Consider the following 27,304-nt stretch of genomic DNA (forward strand, 5'->3'; position numbering starts at 1 on the left):
TTTATCACTTAATAAGCAGGTATAACAAGGAGGACAACAAATAGCCTCAAGCAATGGTGGCAGGTGACACTGTCTGATTACAAGAGCTTTAAAGAAGAATAAAAATAGAAAAACTATAACACAGAAATAGTACTGAAGATGTCTGAAGATTACCTCTAGATCTGACGGTATGATTTCTATTTTAAAAGTTAATGAAGGAAAAAAACAATTAATGAATAAAGTTCTGAAAAGATATGTATGTATCGGTCTAAATAGTAAGTAGTTAAAAGAAGTTGAGAGTGTGATTGGTTACATTATATTTTATTTTATAAACTTACTACATATGAGTATATTTTGTTTGTGTAACATTCATAATTTTTAAAATATTCTGTCAAGGACTGGGAATGGACAAGCATAGGACCAATCTCGTCCCTATGAATGTGGTTGACAGTTGTATGGTTGGGGCAGACTGAGAGGCCACTGGTAGTGGTACTGGGATTTATCTCTACTGCTTGTACTGGCAAGATATGAGAATTAGCCAATAAGAGGCAGAAACTAATGGGCCAGGCAGTATTTAAAAGAATACAGTTTGTGTGTTGTTATTTCGGGCAAAGGTAGCCGGGTGGCGGGACAAGCTTTAAACCATATTTAGTAATCTGTGTAGCACCACGAGGTGGTGGCTTACCAGGAAGGATCTTAGCCTGTGTCCATCTCGGAGAGGAGAGCTATGGCGTCTGCCTGAGGCATCTGCCTGACTCTGCTTTCTTTCTCCCACAATTCTGTTCTGTCTACTCTGCCTACCTAATTCTCTGTCCTATTAAAGGGCCAAGGCAGTTTCTTTATTAACCAATGAAAGAAACACATAGACAGATGACCCTCCTCCATCAGTCTTCCACAAAGCAAAGTGCCTTATCCTCCCTTAGGATTGGAGGTGAGTGGGGTGGGAGGGGTGTGGAAGAATTGGGAGGAGGGGAGTGGGAATTTGGATTGGTATTTTTTTGAAATCTAATAAAAAATGAAATACATTTATATTAACTTACAAAAAAGAAGATAAGACTGAATTTTGAAGAATCACAGAAACTTAAATCCTCCTAGACTTTTCTTTCTTTTAAAAAAAGATTTTATTTATGTATATGAGTGTTTTGCCTATATGTGTGTATGTGTATGATATTATGCCCAGTACCTATGGAGGTCAGCAGAGGGCTTTGGATTCCCTCGAACTAGAGTTACATATGATTGTGAGTTTCCACATGAGTGTTGAGAGTCCAACCCAGTTCCTCTGCAAGAATAACAAGTGTTCTTAACCACTGAGATATCTCTCCCATGTTGAAACTTCTCTTTTTTTCTGAAGCAATCTCATATTTTCCCTTGACTTACCAACAAAGTGTCTCCAACTTCCCCATAAAGTAAAGGTCCCAAGATTCCTGATTCTTGCTGGATAGTTTCACGAGTCTTAAAGGTTTCATCTGTGTATGCTATAAATCTGACTTTTTTGTATTTCCTACCAATCTGATGAGGACCATTGGTCAGATACTGGCTTTTATAACTTCTGTAGGAGAGGCAAAAGGTGAGGGATAAGGACAAAAAATATTAGATAGCCAAAAATCCAATTCTAATATGATTTACTCAAAGCAAAGAGCAAGAGAATTATAAATATCTTAGGCTTACCTATGCTAATATCTAATGTTCTATGAATCTTCACAGAAGGCACATGTATTAAAGGCTTAGACACTAGGATATGAAGCTAGTGGGAGAACCTTTAGTAGTTGGAGCCTAATGAGAAGAACTTAGTCATTGGGGGTATGCCCTTGAATGGATGATATTGGAACCTCAGGCCCCCTTTATCTATTCTTTGTTTCCTGACAGCTGTGTATGGAACAGGAAAGGTCCATTGTGCACTTTATTGTTAAGTTCTGTGCTGTCACAAGCCCAAAACAAAATTCTATGAGTCAAATCTATGAGTCAAAACAAACCTTTCCCACTTAAAAGTTGTTAATTTTAGTATTTTGCCACAGTGATGAAATAGTGGTTAGCAAAACATCCTTACCATTTGATCCCATGACATACTAATTCTTAAATATGCCTTAAGGATTCATTGGTTTGAATAAGTAAGAAGAATTTAAGTATAAGGGATGGTAGTAACAAGAGTCCAAAGGTGTTTACCCATCATCTGAGGTGAGAAATGAAGGTGCATAGTCCCAGTCTTCCTCCTCAGCAGAAATATAATGTATCCAAGTTTTAGGGTACTTCTTGGCAACCGAGCGAATTTGGATAAAAGGAGAGTTGCCATCATCCAATATGAACATGTCCATTTCTGAATCAAGATCATCATCATAATCTTCCATTTCTTCATTATTTTTCTTTTGCCATTGGGGTTCCTCAGGGCAGCTATCTACTTTGACATAAGCTTCCATGCCATCTGTAGTCAGACAACCCAAACAATTCAGGACATTGCTTCTCTCCTTCCTCCCTATCTCTTTTTTTTCTCCTTTGCCCCTCTTCCATATGTATCATTTTCCTGTACTATAACACAGAAAGAAAGCCCCCATTAAATGACAATATCTTGATATTTGACTTTCTGGCCTCTTGAATTGAGTGAGACAATAACTTTATTACGAATTACTCTATTTCTGATATTCTGTTCTGGCAATATAACAGACTAAGCCTTAAATGGAAATAACTAAGAAAGAGTTATTAGGTTGATCCAAGGCAAAAAATGAACAAAGTTAATACACAAGAAGAAAATGGAAGCAAAAGAATTATTCGATATGAGTCTGCACAACAACTACCTACAACATCATATGACCAGGAATTGATACTGTAGGCACATTTGTTCATACAGGATCTCTGTGCCTTTGCAAAACCTCGATCAAACAGTCCTTGAAACTTCATGTGATACCCCATTTCCCTATATTTCTCATGGAAACATCTCTAAATCTCTTCCCATAGTACTGAATCCTAGTTAATGGGGTCAGGCTGAGAAACCTTCATTTTCCTATCTCATTCATTCCTAAACTATGTCTCCTCCTTCTGTTACAGATATTTAACTACACAATACTTACAGTAAAGTCCTTATATACTCAAGATAAAAATCTTTACATTAGAAGATTTCAGCTAAATCTAACATAATCCTAACTCTATAATGGTATTTCTGCAATACATTGCACTGTACACTGCCCAGGAAATTTCATTAAGATTAAAACAGAATATTTTATAATACTTGTTTTTTAAGATTCAAAATAATAGTACCATGTTTATGGGAAGAGATATGACAAAATAGCAGGAACTCTCCAAGATCTATCAAGAGTGTTTTAGCAGTAAGAAAAGTTATTGGTGATATTTCCAAGGAAGCCTGACGGTGATTCCTCACGAGAAACGTGTGACCTTCGAGGAATATTGAGTGCACTTCAGGGGTGGTGCCCATTCCAATCACATGCCAGTAAACTGATTTCTTATGGCATCCAATCAGACCTGTAAAATGGAAATTAGGCAGCTGTGGCAAAGAAATAGGGAACCCTGATGGCTCTTTGGCCTGGAGAGGGAGGGAGTGGGGGTATGGGTGGAGGGGAGGGGAGGGAAGGAGGAGGAGGAGGGGAGTAGATGTAAATTTTTAATAAAAAATGAGAAAAAAAAGAAATAGGGAACTTGAAACTGAAAGTACTTACTAGAATAGGACGGGCAAATTGACCCTACAAATTTTACTGCTACATTAACAAAGTTACCAAGGAAGTTAGTTATGACACTATCAAATCAACAGCTTTTGCCAAAGCCATGAGTGACTGTCATACTGCTACATAACATGAACATGTTTCTTTAATTTACTCTTTAGTTTTGCTGTAGTACATATTCAGTGGTTGCTAAGGCCTACCATGGCTGGATAACATTTTCTATTATTTACCAAAGCTGATTCATCAGCTTAATTCTACCTTGAAAATAATCTTTCCCGTAGATCTCTTTTTAAAGATACTGCTCTACTATATTGTCAATCTAATTCCTCTTCTTTCATATATGACCAGTTTCTTCCAGGAAAAGCTTCAAGCATCTATGTACTACAAATTGCCACAATGATCATTTTGTGTGGAGTTTTGTTCATACTAATAGTGATTTTATTTCTGGATACTCATATCTTTTATTTCTTAATATTTCTGTTTTTATTATTTTTTGAACTCAATTTAAAGTGTATTTTCAATATTTTAAACTCTCTTGATTTTACTTTATTGGAGATTTTCTCTATCTACTTGTCGTTATTTGTATTGTGACAATCATATTGCTAATTTTGTGAACATCTATTTGTTCTAATTGTTTTTTTCTCCTTTGGGATTATTTTTTATTATCTTTATATATTGTTTTTATATTTACAGTTCCTCTTAAATGTTTGTTCATTCTGAAAGTCCTCTCATTTAAGCAAAAGGAAAGGGCCCTAATTTTGGGGTGACATAAGGAGGAATCAGCTGCTATATTTAAACAAACAAACAACAAAAAAGAGTCTAGAATTTAGTGGGTTTTTTACTTGGATGCAAAAATCTCTTAAAGCTGGATAAAAGAGTTATGGTTTTGAATTCTCAAAACCCTGAGGATTGTTGAGCAGTCATGTACATACCTGGCAGAGACCTGTTTATATATCCATTGACTGTGTGCATTTTAGGCCAGGCTCCAGTAGATGTGGAATCCATAGCCTGTGTGAAGGAGTCCTTTGTTTCTGAATGCCAGCTCTTTCCTGGTGAGGGGGGGGGAAATAAGGTCAGCTGAACTCTATTTCAAGAATTACAGACTCCCTTACCTTCTTTCTTTTCCTCCTTGGTGACAAAGACGATTCACACTCTGAATTTTTGTCAGCAGAGTACACACAAACTCAGAGTCACTGAGAATGAAATTACATTTTTTCAAACCAATTACCTTTCCCTATATTTTTTCATTATGATAGTGGGGAGAGTAATGGCAAATGATAACTAGGAGAAGGAATAATATTGGTTAGTTTGAGCCACAAGAATTTCATTTTGCAAGTTAGACGATAGATTTAAAAGGGTTGTCTCTCACACCTTGCTCTATCATAAACTGCTTCATTCCATTTTGTAGCAAGGAAACCCCAGTAACTTGAAGGCTTCTCAACCTCCTCTCCAAAACTAACAAAAGTTGAAGCACTGAAATTTACTTGGGCTGTTTTATTAGAAATAAAATATGAAAAACAAAAAAGAGAGACTAGTTAGGATAAAGATGACATGGCCTACAGTGCAAGTGGATAAGAGTGTTCTAAATTACTTAAGTGAAATCAATTAATCCTTACAACAATTCTATAAAAAATACAATTATTTCAATTTTAGATGTGAGGAAAATAAGGCAGAGAGAGAGGTAAGTAATTTGCCCAATGTTGTGCAATTAGTAATAGATAATTATCAAAAAAAGGTAGGGGCTAGCAAGAATTCTCAGTGGATAAAGGTGCCTGCCTCTAAGGGTGACCTGACGGGAACCCACATGAAGACTGAGAAAACTGATTTCCACAAGTTATCCTTTGACTTGCATTCAAGCACCATGGCATGGACACCCTCTCCCCAAAGTCATACAAATAAATAATTAAAATGTAACAGAAGATTTTAAATGAAGATTGTAAATGGATATTTTCTGTCCTGACTGCCTGTCCCAAATAACTGACTCAGATTTTGAATATGAACTGTAAATGCTTGGCTGATAACTCAGGTTTGTTACTGGCTAACTCTTACATTTACATTAACCCATTTCTATTAATCTATGTATTGCCAACATAGCTTTACCTGGTCTCTATCATGTGTTACTTGCTGGGCAGCTGGCTAGAATCTCCCCCTGACTCTGCCCTCCTCCTCCTCATTCTCAGTTTTGCTTTCCTACCTAACTTCCTGCCAGCTACTGGCCTGTCAGCTTTTTTTTCTGTCAGCTTTTTATTAAACAATGAGAGTAATACATATTCATAGTGTAGAAGAAGATTGTACCATGGAATTTCCTCTCTTTTGTCTAATTAAAAAGAGAAGTTTTAACCTTAATATAATAAAACTATATACAACAAAAACAGTTATTAAATATGAATTACAGTAACAATACAGTATTGTGTGATGTTTTGATTGTATTCTGACAAATAAAGCTTACTTGGAGTCAGAGGGTGGAACAAGCTACTAGCTCACCACAAAGGTTTGGATAACTGTAGACAGAGAGGAGATAGGAAGTAGTACCATGAACTAAAAGAGGATCTCAGCCCTTTTTGGATGGAATTACAGAAAAGGTAGGAAGCTGATGTGGGATTCCCCTCTGTATGCTGTGATAAACATTAATGAATAAAGAAACTGCTTTGGACCTATGGCAGTGCAGAACTTAGCTAGGTGGGGAAAACTAAACTGAATGCTGGGAGAAAGAAGGGCAGAGTCAGAGAGAAGCCATGTAGCCCTGCTGGAGACAGACATCAGATGGAACCATACCCAGTAAGCCACAGCCACATGGCAATACACAGATTAATGGAGATGGATTAGTTTAAGATATGAGTTAGCGAGTCTGCCTGCAGCAAGGTAGGCCCTTTGTCAGCGAGCTGCTTGGCCTGCAAGGAGACCTGACTGTCTGCCAGAAGATCCATCATTCATTGGGGTGTGTTAGTGCCTGAACCGCAGCAGCTGCCCGGGGAGGGACTGTTATTCTTTTGGTCCCCGCCCCTTTCCACGCCCACTCCCAGCGACCTCTGGTCTCTTGGAGTCATCCTGAATCTTTTCCCTCTCTCTCTTCTCACTGCCCCCCTTTTGCGTGTGCACACGTGCCCCCCCTCTCTTTCCCTCTCTCTCTCCCTCTCTCCTTTAATAAAGCTTTATGTCTATTTTCTGTGTCTGTGCTGTTAACCCACCACTGCACCACCTGTTCACCCGCCGCCCTGGTCACACATGTTCCACGAGTACGCACAGCTGCCCAGGCTCCCTCTGGCCTCTCTGGGTTCTGGGTCGCCAGAATCCAGCTAGGTCATAGCACTCAGGTCGCGGGACCCGGGTGTTCGCACGGTTCTGCATCCCGCCTATATTTCTTTCAAAAGACGTTCTGATATAGGCCTGGGTGCTTTCCGCGGGTTTTCACGATTTTGGCTCTAGATAGCAACTGGCTCTCTGGCTTTTAAACTTCCAGCCGGCTTTTTTAATTCCAGCCGTGGCGTGGAATTAAGTTTTTTTTTTTTTCGGTTTCAGCCTTTTGCCCCTCTCCTCTGCGGCTTCTGTTATGTCATGGCGGCTCAGCAACAGAGCAGATCATGCCTTTAGGTACCTCTCATTAAACTTAAAGTCCTTACGGCTCAAAAATTGTAACTCCCCCCCCCCCCCCCCCCGCAACACATCTTGGCTGAGAGCCAGGTCAGGTGACCAAGCTCTCCCAATTTCACCCTGCCTCTTCACCAGGTCTTCCCTAAAATTCTCCTGTTAACTCTGCTACATGTGTTTTGTGCAAATGGTATGTCTCTGATAGGGCCCATCAGAGTCATCCACGGTTGCTCAATTCCTGTTCACTCTATGTATAATAATTGTTCATTACATCTCATTTCAGATTACAAAATCCTAAGTCTCATATTTTAAACTGGTATGTACTTTTAAGTCTCTTACAAAAATGCCTTAAGCTGTTCTCTACCATTGTCAATTCTGACATTAACCTTCCATTGCCAATAGTTTCTTTCTGCCTTTTTACAAGTCTGGATCTTACCTGTTAAGAGCCAGTATACTGCAGCTATATTTAATCCAGCCCTCAACTGCTCAGAGATCTGGGGAATGTGATATTTAAATATTTAATTATTAAAAACTTTTCATAACAAAAAGAGACAGGTTGGCTCCTAGCAGCAGCTCTCTGCTCCCTCCAAAGAAGACAGACGCGCGCAGAACAATGTCCTGTAGTTTGCTTCGACTGCCGAGCGCTGACCATTAGGCAAAACTGCCTTTCATCCAAAGACCTCCAGACGTGGACAGAATCACTGGAATCGACAAGCCTAGCTTCTCAGGTCAAGGTAGGCCTGTCTTCCTACAGATTTCTTAGCCCACAGAGTCTTCTGGAACCTGGCAGGACTGCGCTAAATAACAAAGGTCAAACACAACCTTCAGCAACCATGGAGGACCCAAAAAGAGTAGCTCTGAGTGCCAACCAAGTAAGTTCTCTGTCATTTTTTAATCAGTAACTCAAGTAAAATCTTATCCTTCTCAAAGATCTCTGACAGTTTGACAGCTGAGAGGTTTTACCAGGTCACCTCACCAAACAAATTTCAAAACAAATTTATCTCTTAAAACTTCTGTTTTCACAAACCCAAGGAGTTCTTGTGAGTTCCAGGGCGTCGAATTAAGAAATCCATCGTAAATAGGTCAGATACCTGCTCAATTCCCTGATCCAAAAATTTTTTTTTTCCTTCATTTAACTTTGTTCTTTGTTCTGCCAATACCTTAGAAACACCAGACATTTCCATGCCACAGACACTGGTCAGAAGCAAAGAGACCAGCTATGCCAGGATGTGACCAGCACCCAGCCTTCTCTCAGGGTCCCCCCCAAAGACAATGCCCACAATCAGCCGGAAGCAGTCTTGACAATTCGCTGCCCCAATTCCTTCAAACTGTGATGTCTAATTTTTGCTTTTTATTGTAAGAAATACCCGGGAATGTTATTCTTTTGGTCCTCGCCCCTTTCCATGCCCACTCCCAGCAACCTCTGGTTTCTTGGAGTCATCCTGAATCTTTTCCCTCTCTCTCTTCTCACTGCCCCCCTATTGCGTGTGCACACGTGCCCCCCCTCTTTCCCTCTCTCTCTCTCCCTCTCTCCTTTAATAAAGCTTTATGTCTATTTTCTGTGTCTGTGCCGTTAACCTGCCGCTGCACCGCCTGTTCACCACCGCCCTGGTCACACGTGTTCCGCGAATCTTTAAGAATAAAAGGGGCCGGGCGGTGGTGGCGCACGCCTTTAATCCCAGCACTTGGGAGGCAGAGGCAGGCGGATCTCTGTGAGTTCGAGACCAGCCTGGTCTACAAGAGCTAGTTCCAGGACAGGCTCCAAAGCCACAGAGAAACTCTGTCTCGAAAAAAAAAAAAAAAAAAAAAAAAAAAAAAAAAAAAAAAAAAAGAATAAAAGGGACCACCGACATTCCCCAACCCCCCCACTTCCTGCTCTTCCTGCAGGGATTATTCTCCCCAGATACTGCTCTCTTTTCCTGTCCCTTCCCAGCTTGTACCCAGAGACACCCCCCCCCCCCCGCTTCATCCTCCCTTCTTTGGGGCCACAAAATCCAAAAACCCAGCCTGTTTGGGCACCAGGACTGGGAATTGAGTGCACCCAGGTCAGTGGGAGGGCCCCTGATTCAATAGCCTGCCTGCAGCAAGGTAGGCCCTTTGTCAGTGAGCCACTTGGCCAGCAAGGAGACCTTACTGTCTACCAGAAGATCCATCATTCATTGGGGTGAGTGAATTGAATTCATTGGGGTGAATTGAACTTCTAATAGAAGACCCAAAGGGGATTATTCAGAGGAAGAAATGGGCAGGCGCCAATGCAAGAATTCCTCCAACAATTTGAAAAACAACATGAAAGCACCAGAACCCAGCGAACTTATAACAGGAGGACTTGAACACACTAATCAAGAAGAAGTAGAAAAAACTGACTTTATGAAAGTAATAGAGTCCCTTAAACAGGAGGTGAAAAACTCCCTTAAGGAAATGGACGAGAAGAATAACAAAAAGTTTGAAGAATTGAGTAAATCCGTAAATGATATCCTAGGAAACCAAGAAAAAAAACAATCAAACAGATAATGGAAACAGTGCAAGACTTGAAAACTGAAATGGAGGCAAGGAAGAAAACACAAACCGAGGGCCAGCTGGATATGGAAAATCTATGTAAACGAACAGAGACAACAGAAACAAGCATAACCAACAGAATACAAGAGATAGAAGAAAGAATCTCAGATTCTGAAGATACCATAGAGAAAATAAACGCACTGATCAAAGAAAATAGCAAATCCAACAAATTCTCATCACAAAACATTCAGGAAATCTGGGACACAATAAAAAGACCAAACCTAAGAATAATAGGTGTAGAAGAAGGAGAAGAATTACAGCTCAATGGTCCAGAAAATATATTTAATAAAATTATAGAAGAAAACTTCCCAAACCTAAAGAAAGATATTCCTCTTAAGGTTCAAGAAGCTTACAGAACACCAAATAGACTGGATCAAAAAAAATCATCCCCTCGCCATATTATAATCAAAACACAAAACATACGGAATAAAGAAAGAATATTAAGAGCTGCAAAGGAGAAAGGTCAAGTAACATATAAAGGTAAACCTATCAGACTAACACCTGACTTCTCTATGGAAACCATGAAAGCCAGAAGGTCCTGGATAGATGTTTTGCAGAAACTAAGAGACCATGGATGCAAGCCCAGATTACTATACCCAGCCAAGCTTTCATTCACTATAAATAGAGAAAACAAAATATTCCAAGATAAAAACAAATTTAAACAATACGTAGCCACAAATCCAGCCTTACAGAAAGTAACAGAAGGAAATTCACAAACAAAGGAGTCCAGCGTTGCCCAAAATGACTCAGACATCTAGCGACCCTTCATCAGCACATCTCAAAGAAAGGAAACACACAATCTCTACTACCAAATAAAAAATGACAACCGGAGTTAACATCCACTGCTCATTAATATCACTTAATATCAATGGACTCAATTCACCTATAAAAAGGCACAGGCTAAGAGACTGGATACGAAAACAGGATCCAACATTCTGCTGTTTACAAGAAACACACTTCAACCACAAAGACAGACATCTACTCAGAGTAAAGGGTTGGGAAAAGGTTTATCAAGCAAATGGACTTAAGAAACAAGCAGGTGTGGCCATACTAATTTCTAACAAAGTTGACTTCAAACTAAAATCAATCAGAAGAGATGGAAAGGGACACTTTATACTCATTACAGGAAAAATCCATCAGAATGAAGTCTCAATCCTGAATATCTATGCCCCTAATACAAAAGCACCTACTTATATAAAAGAAACATTACTAGAACTCAAGACACCAATCAAACCAAACACACTGATAGTGGGAGACTTCAACACTCCTCTCTCACCAATGGACAGGTCAATCTGACAGAAACCTAACAGAGAATTAAGAGACTTAATAGAGGTAATGAACCAAATGGACTTAACAGACATCTATAGAACATTCCACCCAAACAGGAAAGAATATACCTTCTTCTCTGCGGCTCATGGAACCTTTTCAAAAATTGACCACATACTCGGTAACAAAGCAAACTTCCACAGTTACAAAAAAATATTAGTAACCACCTGCATCTTATCAGATCACCATGGATTAAAATTAGAATTCAACAACAATGCTACCCCCAGAAAGCCTACAAACTCATGGAAACTGAACAGTCAACTACTGAACCACACCTGGGTCAAGGAAGAAATAAAGAAAGAAATTAAAGTCTTCCTTGAATTTAATGAAAATAAAGACACAACATACTCAAACCTATGGGACACAATGAAGGCAGTGCTAAGAGGAAAGTTCATAGCACTAAGTGCCCACTTAAAAAAAAAAAACAGAAAAAGCACACATTGGAGACTTAACAGCACACCTGACAGCTCTAGAAAAGAAAGAAGCAGACTCACCTAGGAGGAGTAGAAGACTAGAAATTATCAAACTGAGGGCTGAAATCAACAAAATAGAAACACAGAAAACAATCCAAAGAATCAATGAAACAAAAAGCTGGTTCTTGGAGAAAATCAACAAGATTGATAAACCCCTAGCCAAACTAATCAAATGGCAGAGAGAGAACACACAAATTAATAAGATTAGAAATGAAAAGGGGGACATAACCACAGACACAGAGGAAATTCAGAGAACCATTAGATCTTACTACAAAAGCCTGTATGCCACAAAATTGGAAAATGTAAAAGAAATGGACACTTTTTTAGATAAGTACCATATACCAAAGTTAAACCAGGACCAGGTGAACAATCTAAATAGTCCTGTTAGTCGCAAAGAATTAGAAACTGTTATCAGAAACCTCCCTATCAAAAAAAGCCCAGGACCAGATGGCTTCAATGCAGAATTCTACGAGAACTTCCAAGAAGACCTAATACCTATACTCCTTAATGTATTTCATAATATAGAAACAGAACAGTCATTGCCAAATTCCTTTTATGAAGCTACAATTACCCTGATACCTAAACCACACAAAGACTCAACCAAGAAAGAGAATTACAGGCCAATCTCACTCATGAACATCGATGCAAAAATTCTCAATAAAATACTGGCAAACAGAATCCAAGAACACATTAGAAAAATTATCCACTATGATCAAGTAGGCTTCATCCCAGAGATGCAGGGCTGGTTCAACATACGAAAATCTATCAATGTAATCCATCATATAAATAAACTGAAGGATAAAAACCATATGATCATCTCATTAGATGCTGAAAAAGCATTTAACAAAATTCAACACCCCTTTATGATAAAGGTCTTGGAGAGATTAGGGATACAAGGGTCATTCCTAAATATAATAAAGGCTATTTACAGCAAGCTGACAGCTAACATCAAATTAAATGGAGAGAAACTCAAGACCATCCCACTAAATTCAGGAACACGACAAGGCTGTCCACTCTCTCCTTATCTCTTCAATATAGTGCTTGAAGTTCTAGCAATAGCAATAAGACAACACAAGGGGATCAAAGGGATTTGAATTGGAAAGGAAGAAGTTAAACTTTCGTTATTTGCAGATGATATGATAGTCTACATAAGCGACCCCAAAAACTCCATTAAAGAACTCCTACAGCTGATAAACTCCTTTAGTATCGTGGCGGGATACAAGATCAACTCCAAAAAATCAGTTGCCCTCCTATATACAAAGGATAAGGAAGCAGAGAAACAAATCAGAGAAGCGTCACCTTTCATGATAGCCACAAATAGCATAAAATATCTTGGGGTAACTCTAACCAAGGAAGTGAAAGACCTATTTGACAAGAACTTTAACTCTTTGAAGAAAGAAATTGAAGAGGATACCAGAAAATGGAAGGATCTCCCTTGCTCTTGGATTGGGAGGATCAACATAGTAAAAATGGCAATACTACCAAAGGCAATCTATAGATTTAATGCAATCCCCTTAAAGATCCCATCAAAATTCTTCACAGATATTGAGAGGACAATAATCAACTTTATATGGGAGAACAAAAAACCCAGGATAGCCAAAACAATCTTATACAATAAAGGTACTTCTGGAGGCATTACCATCCCTGACTTCAAACTCTATTACAGAGCTACAGTATTGAAAACAGCTTGGTACTGGCATAAAAATAGAGAAGTCGACCAATGGAATCGAATAGAAGACCCGGATCTTAACCCACAAACCTATGAACACTTGATTTTCGATAAAGGAGCTAAAAGCACACAATGGAAGAAAGAAAGCATCTTCAACAAATGGTGCTGGCATAACTGGATGTCAACCTGTAGAAGAATGAAAGTAGATCCGTATCTATCACCATGCACAAAACTCAAGTCCAAATGGATTAAAGACCTCAATATCAATCTGAACACACTGAACATGTTAGAGGAGAAAGTGGGAAGTACTCTACAACATTTGGGCACAGGAGACTGCTTCCTACGTATAACCCCAGCAGCACAGACATTAAGGGCAACATTGAATAAATGGGACCTCCTGAAGCTGAGCAGCTTCTGTAAAGCAAAGGACACTATCATTAAGACAAAAAGGCAGCCTACTGACTGGGAAAAGATCTTCACCAACCCCGCAACAGACAAAGGTCTCATCTCCAAAATATATAAGGAACTCAAGAGACTAGACTTTAAAATGCTAACTAACCCAATTAAAAAGTGGGGCACTGAACTGAACAGAGAATTCTCAACAGAAGAAGTTCGAATGGCCAAAAGACACTTAAGGGCATGCTCAACCTCCTTAGCCATCAGGGAAATGCAAATCAAAACAACATTGAGATACCATCTTACACCTGTCAGAGTGGCTAAATCAAAAACACCAATGATAGCCTTTGCTGGAGAGGTTGTGGAGTAAGGGGTACACTCATCCATTGCTGGTGGGAATGCAAACTTGTACAACCGCTTTGGAAAGCAGTGTGGAGGTTTCTCAGAAAATTTGGGATCAACCTACCCCAGGACCCAGCAATCCCACTGTTGGGAATTTACCCAAGAGATGCCTAATCATATTACAAAGTGAGTGAGGTAACCCAGGCCCAAAAAGATGAACATGGGATGTACTCACTCATAATTGGTTTCTAGCCATAAATAAAGGACATCGAGCCTATAATTCGGAAAAAATCCTAGAGAAGCTATATAAGAAGGTGAACCCAAAGAAAAACATATAGTTATCCTCCTGGATATTGGAAGTAGACAAGATTGCCGGACAAAAAATTGGAACATGGGGGTGGGGTGGGATGGGGGGATGGGGGGATGGGGAGAGAAAAGTGTGAAGTGGAGGATTGTCAGGGACCATTTTCCTAAGGATAGATTTGTCAGGGACCATCGTCCTTACAGGGATAGCAGAGGTCATTGCCCTAAGGATGTTTACAGAGATCCCACCCCTCACCCCAAACTATCTTGAGAGCTATCCGTTAATGGAACCCACCCCTTACTCCAATGCTAATGGATCACATCTGTTAACGGAACCCACCCCTTACTCCAATGTTAATGAATCACATGCTTCGGCTTACACCAGGTGCTGGCTGATGACCTTCAGTTACCCCGGCAGAGTTCCTGCCTACCCCTACCTCCACCCCATTCAAGGGTATATAAGCTGTAACTTTCACCCCAATAAACGGAGACCTTGATAATAGAATCTTGCTTGGTTTCCTTCCTCTTCTTCAGCCCATGTCTTGCAGGTTAGCGCCCCTTCAGAGGACCCTGAATAGCTGACCCTGCCAGTGGGGTTAGAGGATGGGAAGAGCTTGGGGGAATAGGATGGTTGGGATATAGGAAGGGTGAATATGGGAACAAGGAATTATATATCTTAATTAAGGGAGCCATTCTACGGTTGGCAGAGACTTGACTCTAGAGGGGTTCCCAGGTGTCCAGGAAGACGCCCCCAGCTAGTTCCTTGGGCAGCTGAGGAGAGGGTGCCAGAAATGTCCAGATCCTATTGCCATACTCATGAATATCTTGCATATCACCATAGAACCTTCACCTGGCGTTGGATGGAGAAAATGACAGAGCCCCACATAGAGCACCGGACTGAGCTCTCAAGGTCCTGATGAGGAGCATAAGGAGATCATGAGCAAGGAAGTCAGGACCCATGAGGGGTGCATTCACCCATTGAGACGGTGGGACAGATCTAATGGGAGACCACCAAGTCCAGTTAGAATGGGACTAATGGAACAGGGGACCAAACCAGACTCTCTGAATGTGGCTGACAGTGGAGGAGGCCTGAGAAACCAAGGACAACGGCAATGAGCTTGAACTCTACAGCATGGATGGGCTCACTGTGAGCCTTGTCAGTTGGGTTGCTCACCTTCCTGGACTTAGGGGGAGCTGGGAGGACCTTGGACTTAACATAGTGAAGGGAACCCTGATGGCTCTTTGTCTTGGAGAGGGGTGGAGTGGGGGTATGGGTGGAAGGGAGGGGAGGGAAGGGGGAGGAGGAGGGGAGGAGATGGAAAATTTTAATAAAAAAATGAGAAAAAAAGAAAAAATAATAATAAAAGAAAATATTTCTGAAAAAAAAAAGATATGAGTTAGCCAGAAATACACTAGAGTCATTGGCCAAGCAGTGTTTTAAATAATATAGTTTCTGTGTGATTATTTCAGGGCTTAGCAGACGGGAACAAACAAATGGATCTCATTACAACAGTAAGCAACTGGTGGGTGCTTCCTGTTCTCTGATCTTTCAGGTTCTTACCCCAATATTTGACTCCTGATTTTTTTATTAATAAGATTATTTAGATTAATGCTTCAGAAGATATTTAAGAAGTAGAGACAAAAGTATTTATTACCTAAACCCAGGCTGCTCTATGTTTTACTTCATAGATGCAATTTGAACTTAGGGTGAATTTTTGTCTTAGAATCATTCTTGTCCCCCATTTCCTTCACTCCTGAACAGTAATACACTTTGTGGTCTTCCTATAATCAATATCTTTTCTGAACATATGCAGCCCACATTCTCCAACATAGGATAAATGTACTGGTAACATATTTGACTTCTTTTGGAATTCAAATATCTAACTGAAGCTCACTAACCTTCATCAAACACAGCAAAAAGTAGTACAAATTGGTGCAACATCTGTGTTCTTTCTTTGGACAGACTTCCTGAAAAAGAAGTGAGAGTATTTATTGTCCATTTAAAACGCCTTTGTTGAATATTGCCACAAAAAGGACCCATTTCATAACAAACCATTTGAGCAGAAAAAATGAAGTCCTTTGACTAAGGTAAACTTTGCTTAATAATGTTCTTTTAAAGTGATGTTTCTAAAATGAAAAATATGGTTACTAAATGAAAAACAAAAGAAAAGGAATGGAAAGGACATGAATATTCCTGTGTATGTTGTAGAAGAAAGTTTATTATAGATACGTGGGAAAGCATAGGCCTCAGAGGCAGGGACATCCGGGAGAGTCATTAATGTACATGACCAAACTGAGCTGAACTATGTGGTAGAGTTGGGAGGAGAACCAGATGCAGCAGCCAGGAGACCAAAGGTACAAAAGGGGCAGGTAACCAAAATGTCTGGATTATATAGGGAAGAGCCTCTTGAGGAAGGTCAGCCCAGACTCTGGCCTGGAGAATTTAGGGTAAAGGATAGATAGGGTATGCAAACTATACCTTGTAAAAGGTAGAGACTGAGGGATGCTGGGGAAACCTGGAAGCCAGGTCCTGTTTGATATGTTAAATAGGTACCTCAGCCATTTTTCCTGGGCTTGAAACTTAACAATTATTTATGCAAATTTCCAATTTCTTCTAAATCATTACTTTTGTAAAATTAAAAAACCCTGAGTTCCTAGAAAATGGAATTTAAAATACAAAAATACAAACCCAAATAAAACACATGGAGATAGATATAGATAGATAGATAGATAGATAGATAGATAGATAGATAGATAAATAGATGATAGATAGATGATAGATAGATAGATAGATAGATAGATGATAGATAGATGATAGATAGATAGATAGATAGATAGATAGATAGATAGATAGATGATAGATAGATAGATAGATAGATAGAGATAGATAGATAGATAGATAGATAGATAGATAGATAGATAGATAGATAGATAGATTTCACAGCAGAAAATTTGTTAATGACATGTGTATCTGGACAATTAATGTAGGAATCTTCTATTTCTCTTGTATCTTTATACTTATGTAATTACAAAGGAATAAAAGTTATGGGTAAAAAAATAACTAAACTTACATTTTAAACATTTGTCAATATAACTTTTGGGGGGGGCTTTTGAGGCAGGGTTTCTCTGTGTAGCTTTAGAGCCTGTCCTGGAACTCACTCTGTAGACCAGGCTGGCCTTGAATTCACAGAGATCTGCCTGCCTCTGCCTCCTGAGTGCTGGGATTAAAGGTGTGCACCACCACTGCCTGGTTTCAATATATGTTGGTGTATGTGTGGGTACACATTTGTACATGGGTACAGATGTGTCACTGTGCCTGGCTTTCTCCCCCATTCTCAAAAGTATATTTCACAAAGTTATTTATTTTGACACAGTCCAGTTTATACACTCACATTTTTTTCAATTTGTTGGCAGTTTCATATATTAGTTATTTTTAACCACCACTCCCTCATCTCATTCTCTGTCTGCTTTCTTTCCAACAAGTCCCCCTTCCATGTTTTCTTTTTAGTGTGACTTTTAATAGCTTTTGGAGCCAATTTTAGACCTTTCTCTTTTCCCCAACAATAATACTTCCTATTAGGTTTCCTAAAAATTTTAAGTTATTAAATATTACATTTTAAGACTTTAATCTGTTTTGTTACTATTTTATAAGGAGTATGATTTAGGTTGTGATTCATTTTTGCATATGAATGCCCAGTTATTCTAACACCATTTGTAGAAGAAATTACCCTTTCTCCATTGATTGTATTTACACCAAATCAGTCTTTTGTGGATCTACTGGCCTGTTTATCTTATTTCATTAACTTCTGAGAAATCTGCAACAATAGTTCAGCTGTATAGTAAGCTATAAATTAGGGTAGAGTAATTAATAAATTCTATTATTTTGTAAAATATATTTAATTTAGCAACTGACCTTCTACAGAAATTTTAGATTAAATTTGTGTACATCAACAAAAGCTATACTTGAAGTCTGACTGGTATTACATTAAATGTGTACATTGGTGGGAACAGATATCTTTACTGTGTTGAATCTTGTAGCCCACTGTTACAGTTTGCTTTCTATTGTTGTGATAATACACCATGACCAAAAGTAAATTAGGGTGTTCAGCTTACAGTTGTAGTCCATCATTGAAGAAAGTCGGGGCAGGAACTCAAGGTGGAAACCTTGATACAGAAACTGAAGCAGAAACATGGAAGAACATTGCTTACTGGCTTGCTCTCCATCCTTACTTTGTCCAGCCTGCTTTTTCATAGCACCCAGGACTACTTGCTAGTGATGGTACCACTCACAGTTAACTGTGTTCTCTCATAACAATCGTTAAGAAAATGTCCTACAGGCCAACCTTAAGAAGGCATTTTCTCAAATGAGGTTCCCTTTCTAAAATGACTAGTTCATGTCAAGCTGACAAAAAACTAATTAGCACATTTATGAGCATAGTGTATTTCTCCACTTAAGTTTTCTTTGATTTCTTTCATCTACATTTTGTAGTTTTAATTTTGCAAGCAATTGTACATATTTTGTTTAAAAATGCATTTTAAATGTATTTAAAAATGTATTTCTACCAGCGTATAATTCATAATCCCAGAGAACCTAGACAACAACGAGGACCCTAAGAGAGACATGCATGGATCTAATAATGTACATGGGAAGTAGAAAAAGACAAGATCTTCTGAGTAAATTGGGAGCATGGGGACCATAGAAGAGTGCTGTGGGACAATGGTCTTGTACCCTGTAAAGGTTTGTCAGTTGTTTAATAAAATGCTGATTGGCCAGTAGCCAGGCAGGAAGTAGAGGTGGAGTGACCAGAACATAATTATAGGAAGAAGAAAGTCTGAGTCTGCAAATCGTCATCCTGATGCAAAGGAAGCAAGATGGGAATGCCTCATTGACAAAAGGTACTGAGCCATGTGGCTAACACATACAAGGATTATGGGCTAATTTAAGATGTAAGAGTTAATAAGAAGCCTAAGCTAATAGGCCAATCAGTTTATAATTAATGTAGGCCTGTGTGCGTTTCTTTGGTACTGACGGGATGCAGGACCAGGCAGGACAGAAACCTCTGTCAAGAGGAGAGGGTAAAAGGGGAGGGGAGAGAAAGGGAGGAGAGCATAGAAAAATGTATAGCTCAGTAAAATCAATCATAGTAAAAATGTATTTCTAATTATTCTTTGATGGTATGTGGAGTACAACTGATTTTTATCTGTTGATCTTGAGTTCTGCAAGCCTTTCCAACTTTGTTATTTATAGGAATTTTATTTAAAAGTTCTCTTGGATTTTTATACTTAATCAACTATGTTTTATGCAAATAGGAGCAATAATAATGCAATCTATGCTTTTTAATCTTATATTATCATAGGCAAGATTGTCAATGCTATATCAAATAAAAGTAGTTAAAGAGTCTTATTCCAAGTCTTATTAGTATAAAAGCACTTATTTTTTTCATCACTGTGAGATTAACCGTAGGATCTTGTTGATCTTCTAAAATTTTATTTTTGAGATAAGGCTCAAGCATCTCAGGCTGGCCTTCAATTTGCTGTGTAACAAGGATGCCATCAATTCCTGATCTTCCTGCCTCCAACTCCTGAATTCTGGGCTTATAGACATATACCATCATTACTGGTTTAACCTGGAGGGTTTTATTTTGTCTTAAGATTTCAGATTGAGAAGTACCTTTCTATTGCTAGTTGAGGGACTTTCTTTCCTTTCCTCCTTCCCTCCCTCCCTCTCTCCCTTCCTTCTTTTTTAAAAAAAATCAGCTTATTGCCCATTCTAGTTAGCTTCTGTGATTAGCTCTGCCATTTATATACATGGCTTTGTTTGAATATCTGTTTTTCTGTTCTTTTGTGCTTATATTTAGAAATTATTAAATTATAAGTTAATTCTGTTTATAAAAATTTGAGGAACCACCAAACCATCTTCTAAAGCAATTTTATGTCTAAAATTTCTCACATCCTCAGTATTTACTGCTTTTCTTATTTTTTAAAGATTTCATTTTTTAATTATGTGTACTTGTGTGGCTATATGTAATGTAGGTACCCATGGAGTCCAGAAGAGGTAACTGAATACCTCTAGAGCAAGAGATTCCATGGGTTTATGAGTTGGGAATCAAACTCAGGTCCTCTGCAAAAACAGCAAACTCTAAGTCATCTCTCCAGCCTTTATTTTTCTTATTTTAAAAACTGTAGATCCATATTAGTGAATGTGAAGTGGTATCTCATTTTTATTTTGATTTACTTCTCCTTAATGGCTAATGGTATTGGTGTCTTGTATGCTTGCTGGCCATTTCTATATTTTTTTTGATTCTTTTATTTATTTTTGTTGTGGTGGGGATGGAAACTAGGGGTCTTTCACATGCTATGTAAGGGCTCTACCACTGAGCTAAATCTCCAGAGACTATTTCAATATTTCAATATTTAAACTTTTTCTTTGGATCCATATCCTTACAGATCTTTTACCCATTTTAAAAACCAAGTTGTCTTATTATTGACTTTAACTTTTCCTTGCATAATCCAGTTATAACTCACTTATCAAACATGATTTTCAAATATTTTCTCCTATTCTAAGCATTATCTTTGTTATTTTCTTAATATACTTTAAAGTTCAAAAGCTTGATGGATTATCTAAAAAATAATTGGTAAAACTATAGTTATGAAATTTTGATGCAGTGTTTTCTTTTAATTTTTGTATTATATCTTTGATCTACTTTGAGTTAAATTTTGTATGCAATATGAGAAAAAGCCCAATTTCATTACTTGTTTTTCATGGGTATAGCCAGGTCTTCCAACATTGTGAAGAAACTAGCATCTACCAAATCAAATGACCATACATTTATGGGTTTATTTTTGAACTCTCATTTTTATTGGATATATCTTTATATTTATACTATGGCAGTACCCCTTTTCCTTGATTATGTATTCACAGTATTCCAATTTTCTCTATATTCATGTTTACTTTGTCTTTTTCCCATCCTTATGCTTGTAACCCATGCTATTGTTATTGAAATGTGTTTCTTGGAAACAAAATATAAAAGCAGTTCATACTTCCTATATATAGTGTGATAGTTTCTGGTCTTAATGTATTTAGATAATTTGCATCTCATACAAGTACTTATGTTTAGATATAAATTTATCATCTCTTTATATTTTTCTTGCATTTTTATTTCTCTTTCTCCTTTTATGTCTCATTTTAATATCTTAATTTCTCTATTTTAACTTTATTATATAGCATCATATAATATTTTATTGGTTCTTTGAGGTATTAAAATGCATACTTAAGTTTTCACTGTCAGTTACATGAATTATATGCTAGTTGGAGGCAAATTCAAATTCTTTTGCATACCTTTATGGGTGTGAGATCTTTCCTTTATTCTTTCTTTTTTGTGGTATATATACACATTTGAGTTTATTCAGCCACAAAGAAAAAGAATAAAATTATGTCAGCAGCAAGAAGATAGATGCCACTGGAAATAAGCCAGACTCAGAAAAGCAAATATTGCAAGTTTTCTGTCTTTTGGGTGTGTGTGTGTGTGTGTGTAGTGTGTGTGTGTGTGTGTCTGTGTGTGTGTCTGTGTGTGTGTCTGTGTGTGTATGAAAGCAGAAGCAAAAAGATATGTTGAGAAAGGGGACTAGAAGGAGGAGATGGTGAAGGGAGAAGGTATGGGGGTCTTTTTTCTAATCTTTTTATTTTTCAGAGCTATCTCTTTTTGGTTCCTTAATCAGAAGATGTCAACTGTTACATATTAACCAGATCCTTGTTTTTTGATTTTGGTTCCTGTAGGCTTCTGTTGCCAGCCATTGTCTCTGCCATGGACATAGCTGGAGTTGGTGCATGAGAGAATGGAGGAAATGACTAAAAACAGCTATTTCATAAATAAATAAATTTTAAAAAACCCAGCTATTTCTCCCCATCCTCTGAGCACTAAAAGATACCTTTCCAGTTCCTGGAAGCACAGTATTCATTGCCAAGTTTCAAGCTGTGCTTTAATACAGGTTATATAATTCTACAAGGAGAAAAAGGTCTATCAATTTGCTGGTCCTTTGAATTCTGGTGCTCTCCCTTATCTGTAACCTGTTTTACTTACTTTTAGAAGTTTCAAAGAGTTAGGTTGTACTTTTTATCAAATTTTTGTCAAATAAGTGAATGTAGTCAAAGGCAAAGAGCAAAATGTGTTTACTCCATCTTATCCAGAACTAGACCTCTAGTGATAAGTTAATTCTGTCAAACTATTTGCTTGTAAACTTACTTGTATGTTATATGTGTCATCATTATTTACATCATACAAATAACACATTGTGGGCTTTGTTATTAATTGTGGCTATGAAACTGAACTCAATATAAGAAAGACCAAGTTTCTAAATGAAGTAATTATACACTAGTCTTCTCCCCTTCTTCTGAAACACATTCATTATTATTCAGAAACAGTATGTTCCTAGATTCTTTGTTCATCCCCCATAAAAATATGGAGTCCTATGGACCAGCTTTAATGGTATGACATAACAGAATTAAAAAGAAGTGATTAGAAATGTAATGCATCTTTCCAGTGAACTCTTTCTTGAGACCATATAAAATGTCTGGACCCCTTGTATTGCTTACTCTAAAAATACCATGTGGAGATTATCTTAGTTAAGCCTTTCAATCATAGATATAAGACATATGAAATACTTTTGAGGTAATCTCAGCTCTGACCATTTTTTTACTATAATACTATTGTATCCATACACAAGACAGTTTCAAATTCCATGACGCCAAAGAAAACTATTAGAAATAATATTATTATTGCTCCACCAAATTATGGAGTTATTGAGCAATAGATAACTAAAACAAAAAAGCTCAAATTAAGCAGATTTTCCACACAAAATAATTAAAATCAAAATATAATAAGTTTACTTTTATAAGTTTATGCTATTAAACTATAAATTAAATAACAGATAAACAATATTAGAATAACATGTCATGAGTAAATACATATTTTCTCATATTTGTGTACACCTTTGGTTGACAAAATAAACACCTGAACCAGTCAATATGTCACTGATCACAAAGACAAATGTGCTTTGCCTCCAAGAAACTTTTAAGAAAATTCGAAGTTTTCAAAAAGTAAAGGAGAGAAGAAACCCTGCTGAGATAACCTACAGATTTCAGTGGAATCAAGTAATTATTTGGAAGCAGCAACCTAATTGCAGATTACAGATATTGTTGAGCTAGAGTTCACTGTATTACATAGAATGAGTTCAGTGAATTACACAGAATAGATATTATTGTTTAAAAAAACTGGATTATTATCCTTTCTATGAGTATGTCCAGGGGGAAGGCCCCCCTTTTCAGAGCAAAGAATTTAAAGGCTCACAGTTATCAACAGATTCTGTTTTGTCCTTCCATTATTCCATATAATTACCTTCTTTACACACTAGCAAAGCTCCAATGAGGCCTGAATTCAAATCTTTCACCAGATCCACATGAGATAGATATGAATAGGTGAGACATGGAGGGTCAGAAGCCATTGGACCATTCTCTTTCAGGACCTGCCAAACATAGGTATGACTTTCACCAGGAAAAACTTTATCATCTTCCTTCTCCCTTTGACTTGTCTGATCTTCATATTCAGCTCCTAAAGGAAGAAGGCATAAAATTGATTTTTTTGTGTGTCTATTGTCAACTCAGAAACATGTTATGCTCATAGATGATAATGGAGTCTACATATTAGACTTCCAAGATTTTGTAAGCTCTCACCATAAAAAATGATAAATTTTTCAAGGAGATAGATATATTCAATGTTTTAAATATTCCACAATATCTATCTATACTAAACATCATATACTATACCATTACTATTTAGTATACATATATGACAAAATAACTTTTAAGTTTTAAAACACATTGTGTCAAAACATTACACTGTACCTCCAAAACATAAGCAACTTGTGGGATATTAGTTTAAGATGTGTTACACTCATTTATGCTGTGGAACATTTGTTTAATGATACAAAGATGTACTGCATTCTTTTTTGTTGCATTTGTTTAACTCTGTGAAGCTGTGTTACTTTGCCTAACTAAAACACCTGGTTGGTCTAATAAAGAGCTGAATGGCCAACAGCAAGGCAGGAAAGAGGGAGAGGTGAGGCTGCCAGGCAGAGAGAATAAATAGGAAAAGAACGGAAAGATCTAGAAATGAGAAAAGGAGAAGAGGACGACATCAGGGTCCAGCCACCTAGTCAGTAGCAGAGTATAAAAGAAGGAAAGATATATGGAATAAAGAGAGATAAAAGCCCAGAGGCAAAATGTAGTTAAAGGGAAATGGGATAATTTAAATTAGAAAAGCTGGCTAGAAACAAGCTCAGGCTGGGTATTCATAAGTAAGAATAAGTTTCCGTGTATTTATTTGTGAGGTGGGTGGTGGACCCCCAAAGATTAAAAACACCAACTACAGCAACATTGTCAATAAAAATTCTCTTTATATTAAAAAAAAAGTATGAGAACCTAATTTTTATGCCCAAAATTACTGTTAAAAAATGGTAAACTCAGCCAGGCAGTGGAGATACATGCCTTTAATCCCAGCACTCAGTAAGCAGTGGCAGGTGGATCTCTGAGTTCAAGGACAGCCTGATCTACAGAGCAATTTCCAGAACATCCAGGGCTTACAGAGATATCCTGTCTCAATAAACAAAACAAAACAAAACACAAAAAGATAAGCTGTCACAACCCACAACCACTGTGAATTCATATGCACAACAGCCTTCCTTGTAGTTATTCACTGCCTCTGGCTCTTGCAAGTTTTCTGTTCTTTTTTTTTCCCTGCAATATTCCCTGAGTCTTGGGTGAAGGCAATGTTTAGGGATGAGCATTCCACAGTCTCTCATTCTCTGCACCTTGACCAGTATGGGTCTCTGTGTTAGCCATCTACTAAAAAAAGCTTCCCTGAGAGATGCACTAACATATGGGTATATCATTACGTCATTAGAAGTAGGTTCAGTATGTCTATTTAGTAGAACAGTGGTAGGTTCTTTGCTAGGTCCTATGACCTATTTAGCACACACATGTACCTACATGAACATACACACACAGAGGCACACACACAGTAGACATGTGAATGATTAAAAAGGAGCAGCTATAAAACCTTGTATCTTCCAGAGGTGCTTGACCCCCAATCCTAAAGTAAGTAGTGAAAATTAGGTTCTTGTTGAGACCTCCAGATTCTGTAGGCCAGTAATATTGCCTCCATTTTTGCATCTTTAGCCTAATTCAACTCAATTGAATGACAAATATGCCCTGGATATGTATTTTTAAAATATTTCTTGGAGATCAAATCAGACTGGTGAGTGTGTGCCATGGTCAGAGAAGGGAGCACAGGGCCCCTCCAACTCCTGCTGCAGGGGCTTCTTTGCTCCACATGACCCTGACTCCCCCAAGCCTGCCCTACTGTCTGCAAGATCCTTGGCCCACGAACAGTTCCTGCTCCTGCACTGAGGTTTTCCACCCAGAGGGGTGAGTGTCTGCCTGCAGGGCCAAGGTCCCAGAAAGGGAGTGCAGGGCACCTCCTGCTCCGGCTGCAGGGGCTTCTTTGTTCCAAACGACGCTGCCCTCTCCCGAAGTTTGCCCTTTTGTCTACAGGGTCCTTGGACTACCAGGTGTCCCTGTTCCTGTGCTGAGGAGATCAAACCAGACTTGTGAGTGTGTGCCATCCTGGGGTGGATGGCCAGAGAGGGGAGCACATGGCCCCTCCAGCTCCTGCTGCAGTGGCTTCTTTGATCCACAAGATCCTGCCTCCCCAAAGCCTGCCCTATTGTCTGTGAGGCCCGTGGCCCAGGAACAGTTCCTGCACTGAAGAGATACACCCAGAGTGTCAGTCACAGCATAGATTGGACCAAGACGCCAAGACTCTCCTGGCTGCATTTGAAGGAAGAGATAGGCAGGCGCTAATGCAAGAATTCCTCCAACAACCTGAAAGACAACATGACAACACCAGAATCCAGGGATCATACAACAAGAAGACTTGAACACCCTATTCCAGAAGAAGTAGAAAAACTTGACTTTAAACGTAACATTATGAAAATAGTAGAGGACCTTAAATAGAATGTGAAAAGCTGCTTTAAAGAAACTAAGAAGACAAACAAAAAGGTAGAAGAAATGACTAAATCTCTCAAAGATACCCAAGAAAACCAAGAAAAAGCAATCAAATATGTAATGGAAACAGTTCAAGACTTGAAAAATGAAATGGAGGCAATAAAGAAAACACAAACCGAGGGAAGGCTGGATATGGAAAATCTGGGTAAACGAACAGGAACTACAGAGAAAAGTATACAACAGAATACAAGAGATAGAAGAAAAAAATCTCAGACACTGAAGCTACTATAGAGGAAATAAACTCATTGATTAAAGAACACAACAAATCCAACAAATTCTTAACACAAAACATCAAGGAAATCTCAGACACCATGAAAAGACCAAACCTAAGAATAATAGGGGTAGAAGAAGGAGAAGAATTACAGCTCAAAGGCCCAGAAAATATATTCAACAAAATTATAGAAGAAAACTTTTCCAACCTAAAGAAGGATATTCCTATGAAGGTACAAGAAGCATATAGAACAACAAATAGACTGAATCAAAAAAGCATCCCCTTGCCATATAATAATCAAAATAAAAAACATACAAAATAAAGAACAAATATTAAGAGCTGCAAGGGAAAAAGGTCAAGTAAAATATAAAAGAAAACCTATCAGAATTACACCTGACTTCATGAAAGCCAGAATGTCTTGATTAGATGTTCTGCAGACATTAAGAGACCATGGATGCAAGCCCAGACTACTATACCCAGCAAAGCTTTCTTTCACCATTGGTGGGGAAAACAAGATATTACAGGACAAAAACAGATTTAAACAATACGTAGCCACAAACACAGCCTTACAGAAAATACTAGAAGGAAAATCACAAACCAAGGAAGCCAACAAAACCCATAATAACACAAGCATCTGACAACCCTCCACCAACACAACTCAAAGAAGAGAAA

At 38.1% G+C, this 27,304-nt stretch overlaps 1 protein-coding gene across 4 annotated transcripts in view; it reads right to left on the minus strand.

Moving 5' to 3' along the window:
* Positions 1 to 27,304, minus strand: part of F8 (coagulation factor VIII) — a 159,820-nt gene that overhangs the window by 107,066 nt on the left and 25,450 nt on the right. For all 4 annotated transcript variants that reach the window (XM_038316790.1, XM_038316788.1, XM_038316787.1 and 1 more), the window contains 6 exons: positions 23,696 to 23,908; positions 16,200 to 16,268; positions 4,580 to 4,696; positions 3,229 to 3,450; positions 2,143 to 2,398; positions 1,357 to 1,528 (listed from right to left, as the gene is read on the minus strand). In XM_038316790.1, the coding sequence (XP_038172718.1) occupies positions 1,357 to 1,528; positions 2,143 to 2,398; positions 3,229 to 3,450; positions 4,580 to 4,696; positions 16,200 to 16,268; positions 23,696 to 23,908 (1,049 nt within the window). The remainder of the gene's footprint in view (positions 1 to 1,356; positions 1,529 to 2,142; positions 2,399 to 3,228; positions 3,451 to 4,579; positions 4,697 to 16,199; positions 16,269 to 23,695; positions 23,909 to 27,304) is intronic.

The sequence above is a fragment of the Arvicola amphibius genome, chromosome X, assembly GCF_903992535.2.
Source record: "Arvicola amphibius chromosome X, mArvAmp1.2, whole genome shotgun sequence".
Taxonomy (NCBI): domain Eukaryota; kingdom Metazoa; phylum Chordata; class Mammalia; order Rodentia; family Cricetidae; genus Arvicola; species Arvicola amphibius.